This window comes from Pleurodeles waltl, chromosome 2_2, assembly GCF_031143425.1.
Source record: "Pleurodeles waltl isolate 20211129_DDA chromosome 2_2, aPleWal1.hap1.20221129, whole genome shotgun sequence".
In the NCBI taxonomy this organism is placed as follows: Eukaryota; Metazoa; Chordata; class Amphibia; order Caudata; family Salamandridae; genus Pleurodeles; species Pleurodeles waltl.
Window position 1 is genome coordinate 470,850,668 of NC_090439.1, and position 27,123 is coordinate 470,877,790.

The 27,123-nt window shown below is 45.1% G+C and overlaps 1 protein-coding gene across 3 annotated transcripts in view; it reads left to right on the forward strand.

Annotated features, from left to right (window-relative positions):
- Positions 1-27,123, forward strand: part of MYOM1 (myomesin 1) — a 650,420-nt gene that overhangs the window by 133,979 nt on the left and 489,318 nt on the right. For all 3 annotated transcript variants that reach the window (XM_069219961.1, XM_069219960.1, XM_069219962.1), the window contains one exon: positions 13,062-13,226. In XM_069219961.1, coding sequence (XP_069076062.1) covers positions 13,062-13,226 — 165 coding nt within the window. The remainder of the gene's footprint in view (positions 1-13,061; positions 13,227-27,123) is intronic.

Sequence of the window (27,123 nt, forward strand, 5' to 3'; positions counted from 1 at the left end):
AATGCGAATGGATAATTCACTAGCAAGACTTACAGGCACCATAATGACACCGGCAATAATTTTCAAAAACGTAATTAATACTTGCAAATTCTCGGATTTATGCTATGTGTTCTTTGCATATATAGAACTGTCAATTTTAATATCTCTGATAACTCAGCACCACATTACTTAATGCCAAAACGGTAAATATTATACTTAAAAAAAGCATTTAGAAACATGATAATATATATGTTCAGTCTCAAGGGTAAAGGTGTCACATAAACTTCTCGTCGGGCCATCCTCGTCCATCTACCTATTTTGTAATATGACAAAGATGAGTACTCACCCTAGAGACAGGCATTTACTAGTCTTCAAATTTGCTTTCTTATCGTCTGTAAATTTTTCTTTATTTTCAAAGGTTTTAGCTCCATGTTCTTGCGATATTACAAGTACAAGCAATTAATTTATTTCCTTTTTGAGGCGCTATTCTAATTTCTGCCTCATTTGCTTTGAACGTGCAGACGGATGCCTAAAAGGTTTGCCACTGCCAGACTGTGTAGGAATTAAACTTTCTTCTGAAGAGACAAAAGGGGGATCCGGTTACATATTAGGACTGAATATTCATCGGTGCGAGGCTCACAATGGACTAGAGCAGACTTTTTCTCCATTTTGAACAAAGGTTGTCAAACTGCGACTGTTACCCTTAAACCCTTCTCCTCTAAACCCTTGACTCTGAACTGGAGGCTCAAAGCGTCCAGTGGCATTAATGCAGCACCTTAAAGTAACTGAACTTAAAGCGTGCTACCCTGAGATAGCTATCTTGGGTGACTAGAAGATCCGTCTAGTCTACATCGGAATACATGATCTGCAGCCTGTCAGACCACCAGGCCGTCAGAGTCTGTAAGACCGGGGCAGAATATTGGTAGTTCATCACAGACCAGAGCCCCTGCTTTATGTGTGCTCCACTCCCACAATCAGGGAAGGCTGCAGTTCCACCGGTGGGGTGGGAGGGTATCAAAGCCTTCTTTGGCAAGTCATTAATAGTCCCAAAAGGAATTTGTGTGCGAGTCAAACTGACCTTGGGCTTCTGCAAAGGAATTATACACTCTGCCAGCGATCAGATCTGATACAGAGTGAATGCCTTTAAAGTCTAATGCCTCCCAGAGAGGTCTTTGCCGGCAAATAATAACAAAACATTTGTACCAAAGGGGGGCCTGGGTGTGTAGTGTTGGGTTTACCTACAGTAGTGAGTGCGCCTTCTGACAGGCATGGACTGTGAAGGCCATCACCAGATCCGATGTTATCAAATTGTCGGGTGTCCCTCGATGAAGGCTGTTTCCATTTGCACCCACTTCAAAGTGTCTAAAGGAGCTATGTAGGACATACCGGAGTTGTGATGCCAGCCTGTAAGTGTGTACATTTTGCAGTCTCATGCTGCCCTTCTCAGTCACAGCATGAAGTTTCTCGACCTTCAGCAGAGGTTTGCACTCTTCACCCCCCCATAAGAATGTTTTTAGAGCTTCCTCTATGGCTGCCATCATGCGGTTAGAAATGTGCAAGGGACTCATGATGAACAGATAGTTAAATCTGGGCATCTCGTTCCTTTTGATCAGATGGCCCCTTCCCCGGAGAGAGAGATTGAGGTGCAACCAACGGTGTAGGTCTGCTTTGTTTTTCCCATGCGAGTGCTCAGTATTGTGTTGTTCTGCACCTTGTTTGTCAGTCCTGGATAGACGTCTATCCCAAGATACTTCAGAGGGGTTTTCGACCCGTACCATTTGACTGGTAGTCCGTCAAAAGCTGCCAGTGTTGTGTAGTCAGTTAGTGGCAAGGCTATGCGCTTATCTCAATTCACTTTGTAACCAGACTAGGAAGAGATGTGGGAAATAAGTGCTATGAGAGCTTTCAAGGAGGAGGTCGGTTTTGTGAGGGAATCTATAATGTCATCGCCATAGAGTGAAACCTTATGTACACCTCATGGTGTTGGTATGCCATGAGGTCAGGTGAGTCCTAAAGGACTATCGTCAGGGTCTCCAAAGTGAGGATGAATAGGAAGGGGGAAAGAGGGCATACCTACCTCGTGCCCTATGTATGTCAGACGTATAGCTATTGAGGGCCACAGTATGTTGCTGGATGTATTTAAAGTACCTGAATCCAGTTCATGAATTCTGGCCCCAGTCCTATTTGTCTGAGGACATGGAACATATACTTTCACTCCCCTCTGTCGAAGTTCTTTTCAATTTCAAAGGAAACTGCAAGTTTTTCATCCCTATCATTGCAGACCCCCCCCCAACGGACATGGGTCAGGGTGTGGAGATGTACCACCAAGGAACGATGTGAGACAACAAGTGCCTGATTCCGGTGTATAAGTGAGGGCAGAGTGTGTTTAAGCCAGTTTACTAGGATTTTGGCCATGATTTTTGTGTCGACATTTAGCAAGGAGACTGGTCTGTGGTTAGTGAAGCTCAGTCGGTCCTTGACAGACTTAAAGGGATGAGCGTGATTGTCACAATATTAGCCTCTGTCAGTGTGACAGACACAGGCTGGGTTTCCGTAAAAGCTTTGCAAAGCAAAGGAGTTTGGAAGTCCTTATGCATCTTATAATACCCGGCTGGGCAGCCATTCATGCCTGAGGATTTGCTGTATGGGAGACTATTTATTTACCCTTTGACCTCCTTCTCAGTAATGTTTATGCCAAACAACTGCCCCTGATCTGGAGTGAGTCGAGGGATATTGTGTTGAGCCAGGACTGAGGAAGTCTCGGCTTAGGAACCAGTGATCTCAGAGGAGTATAGCTTTTCATAGTAGCTCCTGAAGGTCTTGGTAATTTGAAGTGGGTGAGTACATGGTGTGCTGTCTGTTTGAAGGATGGTTGGTATGGTGTGAGAGGATAACTTTTGTTGTGTTTGTAGGGCTAGGAGCATTCCATCCTTCTTACCATGTTTGCAATGCCTGTGCTTGAGGCGGAAAAAGGTCAGTTTCAGCTTTGGAGATGTATATCACTTTAAGGTCATGTTTGGCTTGTAGTAAAGCTCTCGGTGTTTCTTCAGAGTACAAAAAGAAGAACTGAGCAGAGAGTGCTTATATACCTCGAGTTGTAGTCTGGTTTTTGTTTGCGGAGCATCTTGTGTGTCTCCTCCCTTACAGTTGCCTTGCCTGCTGTCTATAATGTATCAGGGGAGTCTATTGATCCTTCATTATGCTCAAAGAACACCTGGAGGTGGAAGCGTAACTTCGTCTTGTCATCAGGTAGTTTGTACTAAGACAAGTTCAATCTCCATAGACTTGCAGATGATCTCAACACCCCAGATCAAGCCAGATCTGTCTGGTGTCATGGTTGGAAACTCCTCTTGGTGTGATAACAATGTCTTGTAAGTGAGCCAGGAGGGGTGGGCATGATTCACCTCTAAATCCTTCATCCTTTTTCATTGCACAAATTACAGTGAAATGGACAACATTGAGATGTTCTACAATTAAATTGTAGCTCAACAGACGATGCTCATGAAGAAATGGCTTGACAATGAAATGAACGCACCTATATGGTATGTTGCCCTCTGGCTCACCATCAAGCACTAAAAGTGATAACGATGCACCAGCCCTGGTGATGTGTTGATGCCTGTGATAGTCAGTGGATAGACATGCTATTACATTCTGTTGATGTATATATATTGAAGGGCCCAGAAAAAGACTGTCCATCAGATTTAAGCTCTAATGTTCCCATACTTTCCTCCAGAGAATTTTCTTCCACAGAACAAGGCACGGACTCTGTTAGAAATGGGGTCTTTAGTTGGCAGTCGTTTAACACCCTGTCCAAGTAGGGACCCTCACTCTAGTCAGGGTAAGGGAATCACACTCCTGAGATATCCCCTGCTCACCCCGTGGTAGCTTGGCGCAAGCAGTCAGGCTTATCTCAGAGGCTATGCGTGAAGTGTTTGTACCCACACCCAGTAACACAGTGAAAACACTACAAATGGACACAACACCAGTTTATAAAAATAGTCAATATTTATCTAAGTAAAACAAGACCGAAATGACAAGAATCCAACATACACAAGCAAAGATATGAATATTAAAAGATGAAATCCCACTAAAGAGCTTACAAACAAAATAGCTCCAACTGGTGCTCTCACGGCATCTTGATTGGGTCAATACCACTAGTCCATCGCCACTTGCGATGGAGTGTGGCACCGATCACGGATTCGTACGGACCCCAGATATAGTGCCTTGGAAACAAAACACAGTCAACGATGTGGCACGGAGACGGGGAGGTGAGTCGTCGCTGGAGCCGTGAGGCGTCAGTTCCATACTGCTGTACAGGAGGTTAGGCGTTGGTTCCATACTGCTACGCAGAGGAGGTGAGGTGTTGGTTCCTTACGGAGGCAGTGGAGGTGAGGCGGCGTCAGTTCCTTATGATCTGGTGGGGTTGATGAGTCCAGTGGGTCAAGAAGCAATGAGGCAACTTCACGGTCATGCCACGGGGCTACAGGTGCTGCGGCAGACCCAGGAGCTGTCAGGTGAAGTCTTTGATGTCCCTGAGGATTCTTAACAGGAGGCAAGCTCAGTCCAAGCCCTTGAGAAACTTCACAAGCAGGATGCCCAGCAAAGTCCAGTCTTTGTCCTCTCCAAAGCAGACGCAGCAACTATAGGCCAAACCAGCAGAGCACACACAGCAAAGGAGCATTACTCCTCCTCACAGCTCTTCTCCTTGGCAGAGTCTCCTCTCGATCCAGACGTTTTCTAAAAGTCTGGGGTTTTTGGTCCAATACTATACTCTCTTCTGCCTTTGAAGTAGGCCAACGTCAAAGGAAAGTCTTTGTAGTGCACAAGATCCTCCTTTTCCTGCCCTGGCCCCGGACACTACTTTGTGTATAGACAGGCACAGCCCTATTCAGGTGCAAGTGTCAGCTCCTCCCACCACTCTAGCCCAGGAAGACCTATCAGGATATGCAGGGCACACCCCAGCTCCCTAGAGTGAATTCACTAACAGCCCAACTGTCATCCTGACCCAAAGGTGTATTCCACAGACAGGCAGAGGTACAGAATGGTTGAGCAAGAAAATGTCCACTTTCTAAAAGTGGCATTTTCAAACTTACAATCTAAAACCAGCTACAGTAAAATATGTATTTTTAGATTGTGAGTTCAGAGACCCAAATTCCATATCTCTATTGCTGCCAGTGGGAAATTACACTGAACAGATATTTCAAGGCAATCCCCATGTTAACCTATTGGAGAGATACGCCTTGCAAAAGTGAAAACTGAATTTAGCAGTATTCCACTATTAGGACATGTAAAACACATCAGTAAATGTCCTACCTTTCACACACACTGAACCCTGCCCATGGGGCTGCCTAGGGACTACCTTAGGGGTGCCTTACATGTAGTAAAAGTGAAGGTTTGACCCTGGCAAGTGGCTACACTTGCCTGGTCGAACTGGCAGTTACAATCTGCCCACACAGACACTGCAGTGGCAGGTCTGACGTATGTTTACAGGGCTACTCGTGGGTGGCACAATCAGTGCTGCAGGCCCACTAGTAGCATTTGATTTACAGGCCCTGGGCACCTCTGGTGTACTTCACTAGGGACTTACTAGTAAATCATATATGCCAATCATGGATAAATCAATCACCAATACAATTTAAGAGAAAGCATATGCACTTTAGCACTGGTTAGCAGTGGCAAAGTGTCCTGAGTCCTAAAGCCAACAAAAACAGGTCAGGAAAACTAGGAGGAAGGAGGAAAAATGTTTGGGGATGACCCTGCAAAAAGGGCCAGGTCCAACGGACTTAGTCATAATTTTGAGACAACACTGACAGTTTTACTCCAGCAAGCAGAATTTCTTCTGCAAAAGTAATGGGGAAGTATTTCGCATTTATCCTGTCCTTGCTTGTCCTGAGGTTCAGTCAGCTATGTATGGATTTGTAACCTTAAATAGTACAGAGTAGACTGTTCTTGGTAGGAACCTCTACACCATTCAAAACTATTCTCAAAGTGTCCCCCAACTCCAGTGAACCCAACATTATGGCTTATTTCATATCCTGGAAAGGTGTCTTGTGACAAAGGAAATACTTTACAGTTCACTGCAAGGAAATTCCAAAATGGGGGTGTTGTACTGTTTGCAAGACATAACTCTGTTTAAATGTGATCCTTCCCCAGAGTAACCAGGATAATACTTTTGCCCAGCCAGCAAGTAGATTTCTATACTATCTAGTAAGAGCAAAAGCACTGACTCATACAGGCAAGAGGAGCTATGCATCGCTAAATAGAATCAGGTGATGAGAAGAAATTTGCCAGGCAGCGTTCTGTCCTACAACTCTTTCCCTCTAATTAGCTACCTTTGTGTAGACATCTTTAGGGCTGAGCAAGGCCAAATGATTCCTTCATGGCAACTTGCATTAGGTAATTGGGTTTCTCTCCAACCCAGGAGGTGCAATTAAATAATTAATTCATCCCAGCAGAAAAAAGCTATAAGGTGTTATATTGTTTCTATCTCAAAAACTATGAGACAATTGGATGCCATGAGCTTCAGAAGAGTGGCTCCTCGTAAAATCATGTTACAGTGAAAGCAGCTAAGGACGTTAATTATTTCAGAAGGATATTTTCTGATGGGGGAATGAGAGGTAGGACTTTATGGACTCATCTGCCAAAATTATCAAATCCAAGTAACAAGTGTGTCAGGCCAGCCACCTTTTTAAAACGTCTCAGAGGAGTTAATAAACCTTTTAATCCTTTCATCCCAGAATTCGATTCTGCCTCCTCCCAGAAATTGATCCTACCAACTGCTAACAGATTTTTAATTTTAATGCTGAAAACCATAATGAAATATGAAATCGCATTTGCCAATGGAGTATCACTGGTTGTATAATCAGGCCCGTACTGGCCTTTAGAGCAGTCTGATACTGCCTGAAGCCCGGTCTCACAGATCTATGTATGAGCTTTTCTTAGGTCTTGGCTCTATGCGGCACACGTGCTGTCTCGGGAAGAATCATGCTGGATCTACTTTGTGGGCTTAAGCCCACTTATAAGCTTCCCATTTGTTGGTTCCATCATCGCTCTCCCACTCTTCATCTCCATTTGTCCATTGCATGCATTTGTTATGCCTTTTCCGCAGGTTTCCCCTCCCTGAGAGCAGAAACCCAGTACACTATCCTTCCACTTGTCATCATTTTATGATCAATTTACAAACTTTTTTATTCATTTAGGAGGCCTCCTCAGGAGAGCTTGTGTTCTCATTAGCACTGAGCGCTGTATTTTTTTTTCATATCCCATGCTTCTCCTTCCTCCGTATTTCAGGCTGCAGAGGCCGCCTACGCTTCCATTCTTGCTTTGGTTGGTCTGTTACCCCCTGCAATCCACTTCCGCAGTGTGCCTGCCTCCGTCTCCCGCCTCCCATAGCCTGGGACAGGCCTGGCTGGTGGTGCTGCTGCTCATCCACTCCCTCTGCCCTGGGCTCCCTCTGGACTCTTGTGTTCAGCTGCTGCTCTGGTCCCCTTCCCATGTCCTCCCGGATTGCAGAGACCAATTGGCATTGCGAATGATTGGCTGTTTATGGGCTTGTTTTATGGTCTATTGAGTTCTCTGGTATTAACGCAAACATTGCATGCACATGCTCAAATCCATGCAGTCTTCCATTCATTGCAAAACAATTATACTGTGTCCCTAAAATTTTAAAACTGATCTGATTTACAAATGTGGGCCACATTTTCAGCTATGTGATTTGCTAATGGGGGGCACTTTTAAAATGGTGCTCACGCCTATTTGCTCTCTCAGTCCAACCTTAGATATCATAGAGTTCCAAGCTTCTGTGGTACAGATTTTGACATGAAGGGGCAGATTTACTATTTTTTGTGCAATGCAGGACAGCAAGCAAATTTGCTGCTTTGCGTTGCATGAATGAAAGACAGCAGAAATTAACCTCATCAATTAAGAAATGGCACCTTTCTGCTATCTCCTAGCGCTGGTGCACTATGTGCTGCCTAGCATCAATGTGCAAGGATGCCTGCAGCACAGGCAGAATTGTTTTCTGAGCAAGAAGGGATAGTTCCCTGCACAGAAACAATCCATAAAGACACTTTTCTCTTTCTATGTATGCTACAGAAAGATTTTTCTCCATGTTACACCTGCTTCAGTGAGGCCTAGATCGTTTACGCATTCCTAGGTTTACTACTTTTAATAAATCTGGGAATATGCCAAAATCCATGGGTGGATGCTTGAGAATGCATGGGAGAACGATAATCTAATGCAAAAGTAATGAAAGGCAGCGCTTTGCACTGCCCATGCTACTTTTTGAAAAAAATCCCACGCAAATCCTATTTGCATAGCTTTTCACACTACAAATAACAGGTTGCATTGAGGCTGTGCCAAAAAGGAGACACATCCTCAATGCAAAATGATAGTAAATGTGTTAAGAACTTTCTACATAGAACAGCCCTGCCCTCATGATCACCAATCACTCTTTTGAAGGGGTTTTTCCCATCATTTATGCCCAATGCTCAATCCGAGATGTGGTTGTGTACATTTTAAAAGAGCAGCACCCACTGTTTAGTTTTAGTTATACCAAGTTTATGTTCAACTGCACGATAGTATGCGATTGTGATCTTTCCGGGCCATTATTTTCAAAAACGAAAATGAGGTATACTAATCAGAAAGTAGGTGCTATACAGACCACCTATAATGACATGGTGATCAAGTATGTGTGCTTAAATATACATTGTAGAGGCTTAACTTTACAGCCAACAGTGTTTTATAGTGCACTACTAGACAGCTCAAACTCATGCCCCTGAGTGATGGAACCTATGTTCTAAAATTATTATATATCTAGGTTATACAAAAACAGAGGTGTCCATAGCAGAAAAGACTACAAGACCGTCTGGTTTGTCCATGTATCTGCCTACTACAGATAATTGGGCTCCAGACCTGCCTTTGCTCTCACCAAATATTTACTTCCCTGTGTCTATCCAGAGCAGGATGGAGGGTGGTTCCATTCCCTCTGGAATGTTTTCTTCGGCTAGCGATTCCATAATACTATATGAGAATACTAAAAATATTGTAGTGTTTTCCTTATTTTCACATAATTGCAGTTATCCAATTGTAAAGGTGATCGTTTGAAAACGGAATGATTACAAATTCTAACTGTTACTCCCATAAGCCCAACAGTGTGACTAATATACCAGCAAGTCCTCTTTCTATGGTGATCGCAGCACCATCCACTGGAGAGAGTGCTTCTTCGCTAAAGGTTTAATAGCAGTAGCTCAAGAAGTGCTCAGTTGTGCAGTGATCATCCGTGACCAATGCATTCACCCTCTTCCACCATAAATAAGGCTATTTAAAAATCTGTTCATGTTGTTGCTATTTCCAGATTACATTTGCGCATCGGCTCCCACAGCTTTTAAGCCCTCTCATAGTGTCTTTAAGCCTTACCTGGCCTATCTACCAGACTTCTGACCACTATATTTTTTTATAGGTTAAAAGTTTTGCTTAGGAGAGTGCATCACCAAAAGCAGTGTGACACTTTCCTGGCCAGGGATAGCTAAGGTAACAGGCTGAAGCACAAGGCTCCCCAAAAGTCTGAATTTTATACATAGCTGCCAAGTTTCCCAGTCCATGCGTGATGTGCTGCTCCACTCCAGGTTTTTTCCTTTGAATTCTGGGATTTGTAGTCCTGTTTTATAGTGAAATAAATAAAACTACAAGTCCCTGAATTCAAACGGAAAAATCAGAACTGGAGGAGCGCATTACGCACGAACCTCGGGAAACTTGGCAAGGCTGGTTTACACAAATAATCTTTTAATTCTGACTAAAGAGCAAAAGAGGGGCCTATTTATATACATACATATATGTGTGTGTGTGTTTGTGTGTGTGGGTGTGTATATATATATATATATATATATATATATATATTCACTGAAAAAAACAAAGGTTACAGGGACGTTATAGTTAGGTTCTGAATTTACTCGTACAAAACCATAGAAATTCAGCAGTTACGTTTAGAGTTCATTCAAGTAACTAAAACTCACGTCCTAAGGTAACTATAAATCGTGCCCTCGCCATGTACACTTGTCTCATCAATACTTTTTTGCAAATGTTGCAGTGAGAATATGAAAGATGGCATAGAATATGTCATCAATGACATAATATGTGGATTAATTAGCTGTGCATGGAGAAGGTGCGAGTTTTAGATACCTTGGGGCGTGAGTTTTAGTTACTTGAAAGAACTCTAGCTGCTGACTTTCTGTGGATTTAGACGAGGAAATTCAGAACCTAACTATAACGTCCCTATAACCTTTTTTTCTGTGAATTTCTATGTTCTTTTAACATATGGTAATTTTCATTGCTATACGTGAATCCAACCACCAACTCGGCCTTCAGTTGTGCGCGGCAGTGGTTGGCCACAGGGCCAATCTCCTATAAACACCCAACCTTGCACTGTGGACGGTCTTCTCCTGTGTGCAGTAAGGGGTTGCCCGCAATGGCTGGCTGCAGCCAGTCCCTGCGGTCAACTTTCCCTAACCACCCAACCCGATGCTGTGTGTGGCCCTTTGCGCATGCACAGCGGAAGTTGGCTGTGCCTCTCTGGGTGTGAGAATCTGGGGGTAAGAGTGGCTGCCAGAGTGTCTGTCTAGGTGTGAGAGTGCATAAATCAGAGTTTTAGTGGGTGTGTCAGTATGTGCACGGGTCTATGAGTGGGTTCATCAGAGTGCCAGTGGGTCTGTGAGTGGGTGTGTGATGGTCTGTGTGTGTGTAGTTGGTGCGTAACTGTCTGAGTGGGTCTGAGTGGGTTTGTGAAGGTCTGACTGGGGCTGTGAGTGAGTGCATGAGGTCTGAGTGGCTCTGTGAGTGGGTGCATAAGTGTCTAAGTAGGTGTGCGAGTGGGGGACTGAGAAAGCGAAAGAAAGTGAGAGGGAGAGAGTTTTTTAGTCTTTGATGTCTGATATATTTATTATGAGTTATTTGTGTCCAATTTGAAATTTAAAAATGTATTGTTTTTTTTAAACATAGCATTAAAAAAAAAAAAAAGTCCATCTGTACTCGAACCCCCAAAGGGTTATTTTTTTCCAGCCATCTATGGGCTATCTGAGACTGAGAAGGAGCCCTCAAGGGCTCCCCCGCGGTCCCTCCTAATTTATTTATTTATTCTTTTTTTCTTCTTTTAATGAAATGCCCTTCACAGGCTACCTGACACTGCAAGGGGAGCCTTAAGCTTCCCCTGCAGTGCCATTGCTTTAGGAAGCACAGAGCTGCTTTGTCTGCAGCTCCTTGCTTGCTGAAGCATTTCATGAAAACTCTGCTGTTTGACAGGGGGACCTGCTTTAAAGGTACCGCTGTCAAACAGTAGCGTGTTTGCTGTGGCCTAGCTGCAGCTGCAGCACTGCAGCTAAGCCACAGCAAACAGCCATGACCTGGGTATGGGCACCCTGAGACATAGCAGGAGCCAGCCCTGAGGGGTGGCAGTCTCCAGGGCCATCTGTGGCTCCAAGAGGGGGGCCCCCCTCCAACATGGACATTGCCCCAAGGAGGTAGTGGTCCCTGGGGCTAAGGGGGTTCAAAACAGACTCCTTTTCCATTGTTTTCTTATTGTGCCTGGGGGGCGGAGATCCCCAGGGTGCGGAGGGCCGTGGCGCCCCACCCCCGCTTACATTAGAATCAATGCTCCAGAGAGATGATGTTCCCCTGGGGGTCCATGGGCCCCCTCATTTACATTAAATTCATTGCCCTGGGGAGGTGGTGGTCCCCTGGGTGTGGAGGGGGCCACGGCCCCCCACTTACATTAGAATCGATGCCCCGGAGAGGTGGTAGTCCCTGGGGTGTGGAGGGTCTGTGGTATCCGCGTACATTTAAATACAGGCCCCGGGGTGTGGAGGTCCCAGGGCTGTGGGGGGGGGCGGGAGTCCCCCCACACTAAAATACTAATGCCCCCAGGACCTGGCCCACACAGGGGCCTATAAAAAACAAGTAGGGAAGTTTGTGCTTGCATTTTCTTTTTAGTTTTTTTGCTGCAAATATTGTGAACTTGGGACAAAAAAATATATATATATATATATTTTTATCTGGGGGTGTCCCTCTGGGATCCCTCCACCAGTGCTAAGGGGTCAGGGTGTCTCTACCCTGGCCTCTTTTATTTTATTTATACTGTTTGTTCTGGAACTCGGCCAAAGCAGAGTCCCAAGATGGCTGCCAACACTTCCTCGTTTGAAGTGTTGGCAGCCAATCTGAGCTGTGCGTTTACCTGCACAAGCTTGTCTTTGTTTGCGAATACTTACCGGCCAGAGATATACAAATTTGAATTTCCCTACATTTCTCAAAAACTACTGAACGGATTCACACCAAATAAGCAAAAACGTAATCTGCATACCAACAGCTAGCTTTCAGCCTAATTTAATGTAATGCCGTCCAGTGGTTCTAAAAAATCTGATGGAAATTAACATGGGAAACGTCACCTTTTTTTAGCCCCCTTTTTCTCGGCCCCCTCTTGACAGATCACCCCAAAACTTTCCATGTGCAACAGAAATCACTGCATCACTTTTTTTGGGGAAGATTTTGTGAAGATTCGTCAAAAGGTGCCAAAGATATATGCAAGTTAAAAAACGCTTTTCCTATGGAAACATGGTCCTAACAATAACTGCCTACTGGCAACCACCATTAGGTAATACACACACATATATATATATATATATATATAGCCATTTATCCATCAATCATCCTAAAATCCTTCACTCATATATATGCCCATCCATCCAGTTCAGTCAGTCATCCATGCTTGCATCCACATATCAATATTGTTAGAAATGACCCCGGTTCTCTAAGTAGGAAAGAGATGATAAATTCAGGAGAGTGTGTAATATCCTAAAAGCCTGGTTTGATGATATCTCTGAACGGCTGGATTCTTGCATGCCTCCGCTTCTACTGCTTATAATAGCAACTGATTGTCATAAGGTCTGCACACTTCAGTGAAATTGGAAACAGTATCAATTTCAACTAGGTTGTAAAGTGTCCCACCACTTGATCGCTCCATTATCTCTTGCATCATGACATTGAATATATTTGATTAACTGACCTAAATGTATTTCTTAATCTTTCTCTCACAGTTGGCGTCAGCCCATACGGATATAGCCCCAGATTTGATATTCACTTTTTGAACACGTTTGAAGTAGCCTTTGGTCGAGAAGGAGAAACGAAGAGCCTGGGTGTCACTGTCATCATCTGTCCTACCATCAAGCGCTTCCAGCCTGAGATCCAGTGGTACAGAAATGGTGAGCACTAGACGGGAAAGGACGAGGTGGGGGTGGGGACTCTAATTCATAGTAAAGTGCAGCTGAGACTATTAAAAAAGCAGACCTTGGGCCCCAAGCCGATATTGGTGTGCAGACCACCAAACATTTCTTGTTATGCACCTCTACCTTGCCATGGTGGCTGGGCTCCCTAGTATAGAACTGCCTGCTTCCATGGCTATTTTGCCCCAGACTGTAGTCCTGCATACAAGATACGAGTTGCTTCAGGTACATATAAATATATATATATATATATATATATATATATATATATATATATATATATATATATATATATATATATAAGCACTACAGGTCAGACTGATTTGCATATGCTGGGGTCCAAACTGGAAGGTAATGGCAAGCAAAAAAAAAACATCATGGACTAAACCCAGATCTGTGACTGGGGGTGAATATTTGATTTGGTCTGCATTCCATCCATCATCTGTTGTTTTTTCATATAGATTGCAGCACCAATTAGACAGCCTTTCCGGTTAAACAGAGAGGAATCACATAAAACGAGTTACAACAAAATGAAGATAATGGTAAAATCACAAATAGACCATTGACAATCAGCAACCAGACGTGCTCACATACTACCATTATTTCATCTTTCACGATCGATTAGACTGGAAACTACTCTTGCAGTCCTATACATGGAGCATAAAGTCACTCCTAGGATGAGGATCAAATTCAAAACAATGCCACTAGCCCGTATGTGGTTTGCCCTGAGGACTATTTAAACTTTGCTGTACTTTTTTTTACTACAGGGACCTACAGAGGATTTGTAGCCATAAGTGTCATTAAATCAAACATCCTGTTAGTAGGTGGTGCACTATGACCATCGTATCAGTAACTATGAAGAAGCTGGAAAGAACTTGTTTACTTTGAATAAAAGTACAAACAGTGTGCATTCTCATAAACACATAGAAAAGTACAACCAATATAGAGGCCAGAAAGACCTATGACCTATGAACCATCAAGTAACCATTTGGATTCCCACACACTAGGCTAACCAATCTCTCTCTTCCAGGAATTTGAGATGCCCTATTAAGAGAACTCTGGGTCGTGCTGTTTGAGGAAATATGCAAATAAAATGTGGGCAACAGCAATAAACTGACAAACATATACATTTTTGTTGTATTCTTCCCATAAACCACGCAGAGTGCCTACGAAACTCTTCCTGGGCTACTGCAACTGACATGTAGCATATATGAGGAGGATAATTCAAATGGTTGTGCTAGCGCGCCTGGTCCTTAGCAAGTAAATTTACAAGGCGACCCGTATAGGTCGATGAACCTTTTGATTCGCATGGAGTATCCTACCTAGGCTAATGGTAGTCACATTAATAATGAATATGCAATTCAATAACCATTAGTCATTGACATGTATGAATCAGAAACAATAACACTCCATGACCCTCCACTCATGAATAACCACAACTCAGTTAAAGATTTTAGTAGTTTTATTCCCTATTAGTTACAATACTAATTCATGGAAATTAGTTCAACTTTCATATTAATTCATAGGAGGTGCCAAAAACATAGTCTAATCGAAACTTGCATCAGAGTACATTCTAAAGCAGTAGCATAGGTCAATAATTGAATCAGGAATGAATAAGTCGACATAAGTAGCAGAGTTTAGCAAATCAGTTTGTCAATCATTTGTCTCTGTGTTTGTCAATGTCATAAGGTAGAAACCTCACCTAACCCAGATTAGCATCAGCATGTGGGACTTCGTGAGAAAACAGTTTAGAACATGAATTTGGAAAACACCTAGCTAAGAGAAAAACTATTAAAACAGCGCAGTTGGTACCTAGAAAGAAAAGGCACAAAGTTAATTCAGTCACATTGTCATATTTACCTATCCTCGAAATGGATCAGCAACAAGTCAGTCTTCGTCCTCAGGTCATCAATTGATCAGCATCATATCAGGCTTTCAAGAACTTGAGCCCAGTGACAGAATCTCGAATCGCCTGGGCATCTCTATCTATCCGTCTCATTTGTAGTTGCATCTCATCTGTTCTGAAGTTTTCCCCCCTTTGTCACAGCATTATATCAAAGTCGCCCAGACTATCCCCCAATTCCTAATTGGTCAATTAATCACCAGTTATGACTCTGTCACCTCTGTGCCTATTTACTCCAAATTTATACATTTTAATATTGTACAGTTCTCAGACTGTTGATTGGTCCACTTTGCGATGTCCTCATCACCCGGCTCGTCAGGTATCGAAAATGTTGCATCTTCTTCTCCAGTCAGTGTCTATTGTTCGAGTCCTGGGAAAGTACGTTGTGGATGCTTTACACCGTAGTTGATACATTCTGGTTTCCATCGTCTCCGGTCTGTCAGTTCATGCAGAGGTTTCAGTTAAAAACATTTGATTAAACAATGAGCAGTTCATGGTTAGTCTGATTTGTCAGCATTTTTTATTTTAATGTTAATATTCAGCTTCTGCATGAGGCCTGGCAAAACTAGGCCACGACTTTGGCTAAGTTAAGCTCTACAATATAATGCAAAACACAAGATATATCTTTCAATATGACATACTACTACATTATTTCAATATTTTCTCTATTTCTTATATCCTATTCATTTTATTAGCACATTCGTGAATCTTGGTGATCGCTCTCCGTGGGCACATTTTCAAATGTGCACATTATTTTTCTACATTAATCTTTTTCTACATTATTCATTATTCAAAATACATAAACATTCATTATTCAATTTTAAATAATACATTTTGCTCTATCAAACCATCCTCTGATGACTAAATATGTCATCACACTTCTTTACCATCAACAGTTTCACAGCTCTGTTTTTTCAGCATTTTGCCTTCTCCTCAAATCTTCTCTATAGAATCTTTCTCTATTTTGTTCTCCTCTCCTCTCATTATTTTTGGACTCTTTCAATTTAATCTTTTGACACAGTTTACATAGTCCCTGTAGGAAAGTACCATCTTGCCTGGCATGTTACCCCCATTTTTCACTGTATATATGTTGTTTTAGTTGTATGTGTCACTGGGACCCTGTTCACAAGGGCCCCAGTGCTCATAAGTGTGCCTGAATGTGTTACCTGTGTAGTGACTAACTGTCTCACTGAGGCTCTGCTAATCAGAACCTCAGTGGTTATGCTCTCTCATTTCTTTCAAATTGTCACTAACAGGCTAGTGACCAATTTTACCAATTTACATTGGATTACTGGAACACCCTTATAATTCCCTACTATATGGTACTGAGGTACCCAGGGTATTGGGGTTCCAGGAGATCCCTATGGGCTGCAGCATTTCTTTTGCCACCCATAGGGAGCTCTGACAATTCTTACACAGGCCTGCCACTGCAGCCTGAGTGAAATAACGTCCACGTTATTTCACAGCCATTTTACACTGCACTTAAGTAACTTATAAGTCACCTATATGTCTAACCTTTACCTGGTAAAGGTTAGGTGCAAAGTTACTTAGAGTGAGGGCACCCTGGCACTAGCCAAGGTGCCCCCACATTGTTCAGGGCCAATTCCCCGGACTTTGTGAGTGCGGGGACACCATTACACGCGTGCACTACATATAGGTCACTACCTATATGTAGCTTCACAATGGTAACTCCGAATATGGCCATGTAACATGTCTAAGATCATGGAATTGCCCCCTCTATGCCATCCTGGCATTGTTGGCACAATTCCATGACCCCAGTGGTCTGTAGCACAGACCCTGGTACTGCCAAACTGCCTTTTCAGGGGTTTCACTGCAGCTGCTGCCAACCCCTCAGACAGGTTTGTGCCCCCCTGGGGTCAAGCCAGGCTTGTCCCAGGATGGCAGAACAAAGGACTTCCTCTGAGAGAGGGTGTTACACCCTCTCCCTTTGGAAAATGGTGTGAAGGCAGGGGAGGAGTAGCCTCCCCCAGCCTCTGGAAATGCTTTCTTGGGCACAGATGTGCCCAATTCTGCATAAGCCAGTCTACACCGGTTCAGGGACTCCTTAGCCCTGCTCTGGCGCGAAACTGGACAAAGGAAAGGGGAGTGACCACTCCCCTGACCTGCACCTCCCCTGGGAGGTGTCCAGAGCTCCTCCAGTGTGCTCCAGACCTCTGCCATCTTGGAAACAGAGGTGCTGCTGGCACACTGGACTGCTCTGAGTGGCCAGTGCCACCAGGTGATGTCAGAGACTCCTTCTGATAGGCTCCTTCAGGTGTTAGTAGCCTATCCTCTCTCCTAGGTAGCCAAACCCTCTTTTCTGGCTATTTAGGGTCTCTGTCTCTGGGGAAACTTTAGATAACGAATGCAAGAGCTCATCAGAGTTCCTCTGCATCTCTCTCTTCACCTTCTGCCAAGGAATCGACTGCTGACCGCGCTGGAAGCCTGCAACACTGCAACAAAGTAGCAAAGACGACTACTGCAACTCTGTAACGCTGATCCTGCCGCCTTCTCGACTGTTTTCCTGGTGGTGCATGCTGTGGGGGTAGTCTGCCTCCTCTCTGCACTAGAAGCTCCGAAGAAATCTCCCGTGGGTCGACAGAATCTCCCCCCTGCAACCGCAGGCACCAAAAAGCTGCATTACCGGTCCCTTGGGTCTCCTCTCAGCACGACGAGCGAGGTCCCTCGAATCCAGCAACTCTGTCCAAGTGACTCCCACAGTCCAGTGACTCTTCAGTCCAAGTTTGGTGGAGGTAAGTCCTTGCCTCACCTCGCTAGATTGCATTGCTGGGAACCGCGACTTTGGCAGCTACTCCGGCCCCTGTGCACTTCCGGCGGAAATCCTTTGTGCACAGCCAAGCCTGGGTCCACGGCACTCTAACCTGCATTGCACGACTTTCTAAGTTGGTCTCCGGCGACGTGGGACTCCTCTGTGTAACTTCGGGTGAGCACCGTTTCACGCATCCTCGTAGTGCCTGTTTCTGGCACTTCTCCGGGTGCTACCTGCTGCTGAGAGGGCTCCTTGTCTTGCTCGACGTCCCCTCTACCTCCTGGTCCAATTTGCGACCTCCTGGTCCCTCCTGGGCCACAGCAGCGTCCAAAAACGCTAACTGCACGATTTGCAGCTAGCAAGGCTTGTTAGCGTTCTTTCGGCGGGAAAACACTTCTGCACGACTCTCCACGGCGAGAGGGATCCGTCCACCAAAGGGGAAGCCTCTAGCCCTTTTCGTTCCTGCAGAAACCTCAGCTTCTTCTGTCCAGTAGAAGCTTCTTTGCACCCACAGCTGGCATTTCCTGGGCATATGCCCATCTCCGACTTACTTGTGACTTTTGGACTTGGTCCCCTTGTTCCACAGGTACCCTAGATTGGAAATCCACCGTTGTTGCATTGTTGGTTCGTGTCTTTCCTGCATTATTCCTCTATCACGACTTCTTTGTCTTTGGGGGAACTTTAGTGCACTTTGCACTCACTTTTCAGGGTCTTGGGGAGGGCTAATTTTCTAACTCTCACTATTTTCTAATAGTCCCAGCGACCCTCTACAAGGTCACATAGGTTTGGGGTCCATTCGTGGTTCGCATTCCACTTTTGGAGTATATGGTTTGTGTTGCCCCTATCCCTATGTGTCCCCATTGCAGCCTATTGTAACTATACATTGTTTGCACTGTTTTCTAAGACTATACTGCATATTTTTGGTATTGTGTACATATATCTTGTGTATATTTCCTATCCTCTCACTGAGGGTACACTCTAAGATACTTGGGCATATTGTCATAAAAATAAAGTACCTTTATTTTTAGTATAACTGTGTATTGTGTTTTCTTATGATATTGTGCAAGTGACACTTGTGGTACTGTAGTAGCTTCACACGTCTCCTAGTTCAGCCTAAGCTGCTCTGCTAAGCTACCATTATCTATCAGCCTAAGCTGCTAGACACCCTATACACTAATAAGGGATAACTGGGCCTGGTGCAAGGTGCAAGTACCCCTTGGTACTCACTACAAGCCAGTCCAGCCTCCTACATTGGCTGTGCAGCGGTGGGATAAGTGCTTTGAGACTACTTACCACTCTTGTCATTGTACTTTTCATAAGAGAAAAATATACAAAACAAGTTCAGTGTGTGTACACATAACTAAAAAGTTTTGCATTTCCTCTTTTCACTCTTTTCTAAAGTGCTGAAAAGTACTTCTAAACTTTCAAAAAGTTCTTAAAAGTTTAAAAAGTTTTTTCTGTCTTTCTAAAAAGTTCTGAAAACTTTTTTCTCTTTTTCTATCACTTTAACTCTCTCTAAAAATGTCTGGCACAGGCCAAAATGTTGATCTGTCCAAACTTGCAAATGATCACCTTAGCTGGAAAGGAGCAAGGAGTCTCTGCATAGAGAGAGGTTTGAGTGTAGGGAAGAATCCTTCCTTAGAACTGTTACTTAACATGCTTAGAGAACAAGATAAGGCTAAAAGTGCCCCATCTGTTGAAAAAGTAGCTAATGGTTCTCAATCTGATCCAGGGACTCCCCCAGGAAAAGGTTCAGGAAAGAAACTTCATAGCCTGCCCATTACAAGACAGTCTAGCATAGTTGTTACTGAGGTGGAGTCACATCATACAGATGATGTGCTCTCACATTACACTGTCAGCCAAGCTGTTAGGGTGCCCTCTGTAAGGGACAGGTCTCCTTCTGTTCATTCCCATCATACCTCTGTATCTAGAAATGTCCCTCCCACCAACCCTGATGACAGATTGTTAGAAAGGGAACTCAATAAGTTGAGGGTGGAACAAACCAGACTGAAGCTTAAAAAGCAACAGCTGGATTTGGATAGACAGTCTTTAGAAATAGAGAAGGAAAGACAGAAGTTGGGTTTAGAAACCCATGGTGGCAGCAGCAGTATTCCCCATAGTCATCCTGTAAAAGAGCATGATTCCAGGAATCTGCACAAGATAGTTCCCCCTTATAAGGAGGGGGATGACATTAACAAGTGGTTTGCTGCACTTGAGAGGGCCTGTGTTGTACAGGATGTCCCTCAAAGGCAGTGGGCTGCTATCCTATGGCTATCATTTAGTGGAAAAGTTAGGGATAGGCTCCTTACTGTGAAAGAAAGTGATGCCAATAATTTTACAGTTCTTAAGAATGCACTCCTGGATGGTTATGGCTTAACCACTGAACAATACAGGATAGAGTTCAGAGAAACCAAAAAGGAGTCTTCACAAGACTGGGTTGATTTCATTGACCATTCAGTGAAGGCCTTGGAGGGGTGGTTAAATGGCAGTAAGGTTACTGACTTTGAAAGCCTGTATAACTTAATCCTGAGAGAGCATATTCTTAATAATTGTGTGTCTGATTTGTTGCACCAGTACTTGGTGGACTCTGATCTGACCTCTCCCCAAGAATTGGAAAAGAAGGCAGACAAATGGGTCAGAACAAGGGTGAACAGAAAAGTTCATACAGGGGGTGACAAAGATGGCAACAAAAAGAAGGATGGTAAGTCTTCTGACAAGGGTGGGGACAAATCTAAAAATGAGTCTTCATCAGGCCCACAAAAACACTCTGGTGGGGGTGGTGGGTCCAAATCCTCCTTTAATCAAAACAAAGAAAAGAAACCATGGTGCTATTTATGTAAAGTAAAAGGCCATTGGACAACAGATCTCAGTTGTCCAAAGAAAAGCACCAAGCCTCCTACCACTACAACTCCTACTGCTACACCTAGTGTCCCTACTAATAGCAGTGGTGGTGGGAGCAAACCTACTAATAGCCAATCCAAGGGAGTAGCTGGGCTCACTATTGGTAACTTAGTTGGGGTTGGCCTTGTTAGGGAGGCCAGAGAGGCTGTGTTAGTCTCTGAGGGGGCTATTGATTTAGCCACCTTAGTTGCTTGTCCCCTTAATATGGATACGTACAAGCAGCTACCCCTAATAAATGGTGTTGAGGTTCAGGCCTACAGGGACACTGGAACCAGTGTGACTATGGTCATAGAGAAACTGGTCCACCCTGAACAACACCTACTTGGTCACCAGTACCAAGTAACCGATGCTCACAACAACACACTTAGCCACCCCATGGCTGTTGTTAATCTCAACTGGGGGGGGGGGGGGTTACTGGTCCAAAAAAAGTTGTGGTAGCCACAGATTTACCTGTAGACTGTCTACTAGGAAATGATTTGGAGACATCAGCTTGGTCAGATGTGGAGTTGGAGGCCCATGCAGCAATGCTGGGCATCCCAGGGCATATTTTTCTTTAACCAGGGCTCAGGCCAAAAAGCAAAAAGGACAGGGAAGCTTGGATCCTGGAACAATGGACCAAGTGCTCCCTAAAGCTAGGGCTAGTAGAAGCAAACCACTTCCTACTATCCCTCCCTCTACAGTGGATTCTACTTCTGAGGAAGAAGAATTCCCTCCATGTGCAGAACCTACACCAGAGGAGCTTGAAGCAGATACTGCTGAGCTTTTGGGTGAAGTGGGGCCTGCCAGGGAGGAGCTGAGTGTGGCACAGCAAACCTGTCCCACATTAGAGGGTCTAAGACAGCAAGCTGTCAAACAGGCTAATGGGGATGTCAGTGACTCTCACAGAGTTTACTGGGAGGACAACCTCTTGTACACTGAGCATAGGGATCCTAAACCTGGAGCTGCCAGGAGATTAGTGATTCCTCAGGAGTACAGAAAGTTCCTCCTAACTCTTGCACACGACATTCCCCTAGCTGGGCATCTGGGACAAATGAAAACTTGGGACAGGCTTGTTCCCTTGTTTCATTGGCCTAGGATGTCTGAGGACACAAAAGATTTTTGTAAGTCCTGTGAAACCTGTCAAGCCAGTGGCAAGACAGGTGGAACTCCAAAGGCACCCCTTATTCCACTGCCTGTGGTTGGGGTTCCCTTTGAAAGGGTAGGGGTTGACATAGTTGGCCCCCATGACCCTCCTACTGCTTCAGGCAATAGATTTATCTTGGTGGTAGTGGACCATGCCACAAGATACCCTGAAGCTATTCCTTTAAGGACCACTACAGCACCTGCAGTGGCAAAGGCCCTCCTGGGAATATTTTCCAGGGTGGGCTTCCCAAAGGAAGTAGTATCAGACAGGGGAAGCAATTTCATGTCTGCATACTTAAAGGCCATGTGGAAGGAGTGTGGTGTAACTTATAAATTCACTACACCATATCATCCACAAACAAATGGACTGGTGGAGAGATTTAACAAAACTCTCAAAGGCATGATTATGGGTCTCCCTGAAAAACTCCGCAGGAGATGGGATATCCTTCTACCATGCCTCCTTTTTGCCTACAGGGAGGTACCCCAGAAAGGAGTGGGCTTCAGCCCCTTTGAACTTCTTTTTGGACACCCTGTTAGGGGTCCACTCACACTTGTAAAGGAGGGTTGGGAACAACCTTTAAAAGCTCCTAAGCAGGATATTGTGGATTATGTACTTGGCCTCAGATCAAGGATGGCTGAGTATATGAAAAAGGCCAGTAAGAACCTTCAGGCCAGCCAAGAGCTCCAGAAGCAATGGCATGATCAGAAGGCTGTTTTGGTTCAGTACCAACCAGGGCAGAAAGTGTGGGTCTTGGAGCCTGTGGCCCCAAGAGCACTCCAAGATAAATGGAGTGGTCCCCACACAATTGTTGAAAAAAAGGGAGAAGTCACCTATTTAGTTGACTTAGGCACTGCAAGGAGTCCCCTTAGGGTACTCCATGTAAACCGCCTGAAACCCTACTATGACAGGGCTGATCTCACCCTGCTCATGGCAACTGATGAGGGACAGGAAGAAGACAGTGATCCTCTACCTGAACTCTTCTCTTCCACAGAACAAGATGCTCTTGTGGAAGGTGTAGTTTTGGTTGATTGTCTTACTGCTGAGCAGAAAGACCATTGCATAAATCTCCTAGATCAATTCTCTGAACTCTTCTCTACTGTGCCAGGTACCACTTCTTGGTGTGAGCACACTATAGATACTGGAGACAGTTTACCTGTCAAAAGTAAGATCTATAGGCAGCCTGACCATGTCAGGGACTGCATAAAGCAAGAGGTGCAGAAAATGTTAGAACTAGGAGTGGTTGAGCACTCTGAAAGTCCATGGGCTTCTCCTGTGGTACTTGTACCAAAACCCCATTCCAAAGATGGAAAGAAGGAAATGCGGTTTTGTGTAGACTATAGAGGTCCAAACTTGGTAACCAAAACTGATGCTCACCCTATACCCAGGGCAGATGAGCTCATAGATACACTGGCATCTGCCAAGTATCTAAGCACTTTTGACTTGACTGCAGGGTATTGGCAGATCAAATTGTCAGAAGATGCTAAACCTAAAACAGCATTTTCAACCATTGGAGGGCATTACCAGTTTACTGTAATGCCTTTTGGTTTGAAAAAAGCACCTGCCACTTTTCAGAGGTTGGTGAATACAATCCTGCAAGGGCTGGAAGCTTTCAGTGCAGCATATTTGGACGATATAGCTGTCTTTAGCTCCAGCTGGGATGATCACCTGGTCCACCTATGGAAAGTTTTGGAGGCCCTGCAAAAGGCAGGCCTCACTATCAAGGCTTCAAAGTGCCAGATAGGGCAGGGTAAGGTGGTTTATCTGGGACACCTTGTTGGTGGGGAACAGATTGCACCACTTCAGGGGAAAATCCAAACAATTATTGATTGGGTTCCCCCTACCACTCAGACTCAGGTGAGAGCCTTCCTAGGCCTCACTGGGTATTACAGGAGGTTCATTAAGAACTATGGCTCCATTGCAGCCCCTCTTAATGACCTCACATCCAAGAAAATGCCTAAAAAGGTATTATGGACAGCAAACTGTCAGAAAGCTTTTGAGGAGCTGAAGCAGGCCATGTGCTCTGCACCTGTCCTGAAAAGCCCTTGTTACTCTAAAAAATTCTATGTCCAAACTGATGCATCTGAATTAGGAGTAGGGGCAGTCCTATCACAACTTAATTCTGAGGGCCAGGATCAACCTGTTGCTTTTATTAGTAGGAGGTTGACCCCTAGAGAAAAGCGTTGGTCTGCCATAGAGAGGGAGGCCTTTGCTGTGGTCTGGGCTCTGAAGAAGTTGAGGCCATACCTGTTTGGGACTCACTTCATTGTTCAGACAGACCACAAACCTCTACTTTGGCTAAAACAAATGAAAGGGGAAAATCCTAAATTGTTGAGGTGGTCCATATCCCTACAGGGAATGGACTATACAGTGGAACATAGACCTGGGAGTAGCCACTCCAATGCAGATGGACTCTCCAGATATTTCCACTTAGACAATGAAGACTCATCAGGTCATGGCTAGTCTTATTGTCCTTCGTTTGGGGGGGGTTGTGTAGGAAAGTACCATCTTGCCTGGCATGTTACCCCCATTTTTCACTGTATATATGTTGTTTTAGTTGTATGTGTCACTGGGACCCTGTTCACCAGGGCCCCAGTGCTCATAAGTGTGCCTGAATGTGTTACCTGTGTAGTGACTAACTGTCTCACTGAGGCTCTGCTAATCAGAACCTCAGTGGTTATGCTCTCTCATTTCTTTCAAATTGTCACTAACAGGCTAGTGACCAATTTTACCAATTTACATTGGATTACTGGAACACCCTTATAATTCCCTACTATATGGTACTGAGGTACCCAGGGTATTGGGGTTCCAGGAGATCCCTATGGGCTGCAGCATTTCTTTTGCCACCCATAGGGAGCTCTGACAATTCTTACACAGGCCTGCCACTGCAGCCTGAGTGAAATAACGTCCACGTTATTTCACAGCCATTTTACACTGCACTTAAGTAACTTATAAGTCACCTATATGTCTAACCTTTACCTGGTAAAGGTTAGGTGCAAAGTTACTTAGTGTGAGGGCACCCTGGCACTAGCCAAGGTGCCCCCACATTGTTCAGGGCCAATTCCCCAGACTTTGTGAGTGCGGGGACACCATTACACGCGTGCACTACATATAGGTCACTACCTATATGTAGCTTCACAATGGTAACTCCGAATATGGCCATGTAACATGTCTAAGATCATGGAATTGCCCCCTCTATGCCATCCTGGCATTGTTGGCACAATTCCATGACCCCAGTGGTCTGTAGCACAGACCCTGGTACTGCCAAACTGCCTTTTCAGAGGTTTCACTGCAGCTGCTGCTGCTGCCAACCCCTCAGACAGGTTTCTGCCCCCCTGGGGTCAAGCCAGGCTTGTCCCAGCATGGCAGAACAAAGGACTTCCTCTGAGAGAGGGTGTTACACCCGCTCCCTTTGGAAAATGGTGTGAAGGCAGGGGAGGAGTAGCCTCCCCCAGCCTCTGGAAATGCTTTCTTGGGCACAGATGTGCCCAATTCTGCATAAGCCAGTCTACACCGGTTCAGGGACCCCTTAGCCCTGCTCTGGCACGAAACTGGACAAAGGAAAGGGGAGTGACCACTCCCCTGACCTGCACCTCCCCTGGGAGGTGTCCAGAGCTCCTCCAGTGTGCTCCAGACCTCTGCCATCTTGGAAACAGAGGTGCTGCTGGCACACTGGACTGCTCTGAGTGGCCAGTGCCACCAGGTGATGTCAGAGACTCCTTCTGATAGGCTCCTTCAGGTGTTAGTAGCCTATCCTTTCTCCTAGGTAGCCAAACCCTCTTTTCTGGCTATTTAGGGTCTCTGTCTCTGGGGAAACTTTAGATAACGAATGCAAGAGCTCATCAGAGGTCCTCTGCATCTCTCTCTTCACCTTCTGCCAAGGAATCGACTGCTGACCGCGCTGGAAGCCTGCAACACTGCAACAAAGTAGCAAAGACGACTACTGCAACTCTGTAACGCTGATCCTGCCGCCTTCTCTACTGTTTTCCTGGTGGTGCATGCTGTGGGGGTAGTCTGCCTCCTCTCTGCACTAGAAGCTCCGAAGAAATCTCCCGTGGGTCGACAGAATCTTCCCCCTGCAACCGCAGGCACCAAAAAGCTGCATTACCGGTCCCTTGGGTCTCCTCTCAGCACGACGAGCGAGGTCCCTCGAATCCCGCAACTCTGTCCAAGTGACTCCCACAGTCCAGTGACTCTTCAGTCCAAGTTTGGTGGAGGTAAGTCCTTGTCTCACCTCGCTAGACTGCATTGCTGGGAACCGCGACTTTGGCAGCTACTCCGGCCCCTGTGCACTTCCGGCGGAAATCCTTTGTGCACAGCCAAGCCTGGATCCACGGCATTCTAACCTGCATTGCACGACTTTCTAAGTTGGTCTCCGGCGACGTGGGACTCCTCTGTGTAACTTCGGGTGAGCACCGTTTCACGCATCCTCGTAGTGCCTGTTTCTGGCACTTCTCCGGGTGCTACCTGCTGCTGAGAGGGCTCCTTGTCTTGCTCGACGTCCCCTCTACCTCCTGGTCCAATTTGCGACCTCCTGGTCCCTCCTGGGCCACAGCAGCGTCCAAAAACGCTAACCGCACGATTTGCAGCTAGCAAGGCTTGTTAGCGTTCTTTCGGCGGGAAAACACTTCTGCACGACTCTCCACGGCGAGAGGGATCCGTCCACCAAAGGGGAAGTCTCTAGCCCTTTTCGTTCCTGCAGAAACCTCAGCTTCTTCTGTCCAGTAGAAGCTTCTTTGCACCCACAGCTGGCATTTCCTGGGCATATGCCCATCTCCGACTTACTTGTGACTTTTGGACTTGGTCCCCTTGTTCCACAGGTACCCTAGATTGGAAATCCACCGTTGTTGCATTGTTGGTTCGTGTCTTTCCTGCATTATTCCTCTATCACGACTTCTTTGTCTTTGGGGGAACTTTAGTGCACTTTGCACTCACTTTTCAGGGTCTTGGGGAGGGCTAATTTTCTAACTCTCACTATTTTCTAATAGTCCCAGCGACCCTCTACAAGGTCACATAGGTTTGGGGTCCATTCGTGGTTCGCATTCCACTTTTGGAGTATATGGTTTGTGTTGCCCCTATCCCTATGTGTCCCCATTGCAGCCTATTGTAACTATACATTGTTTGCACTGTTTTCTAAGACTATACTGCATATTTTTGGTATTGTGTACATATATCTTGTGTA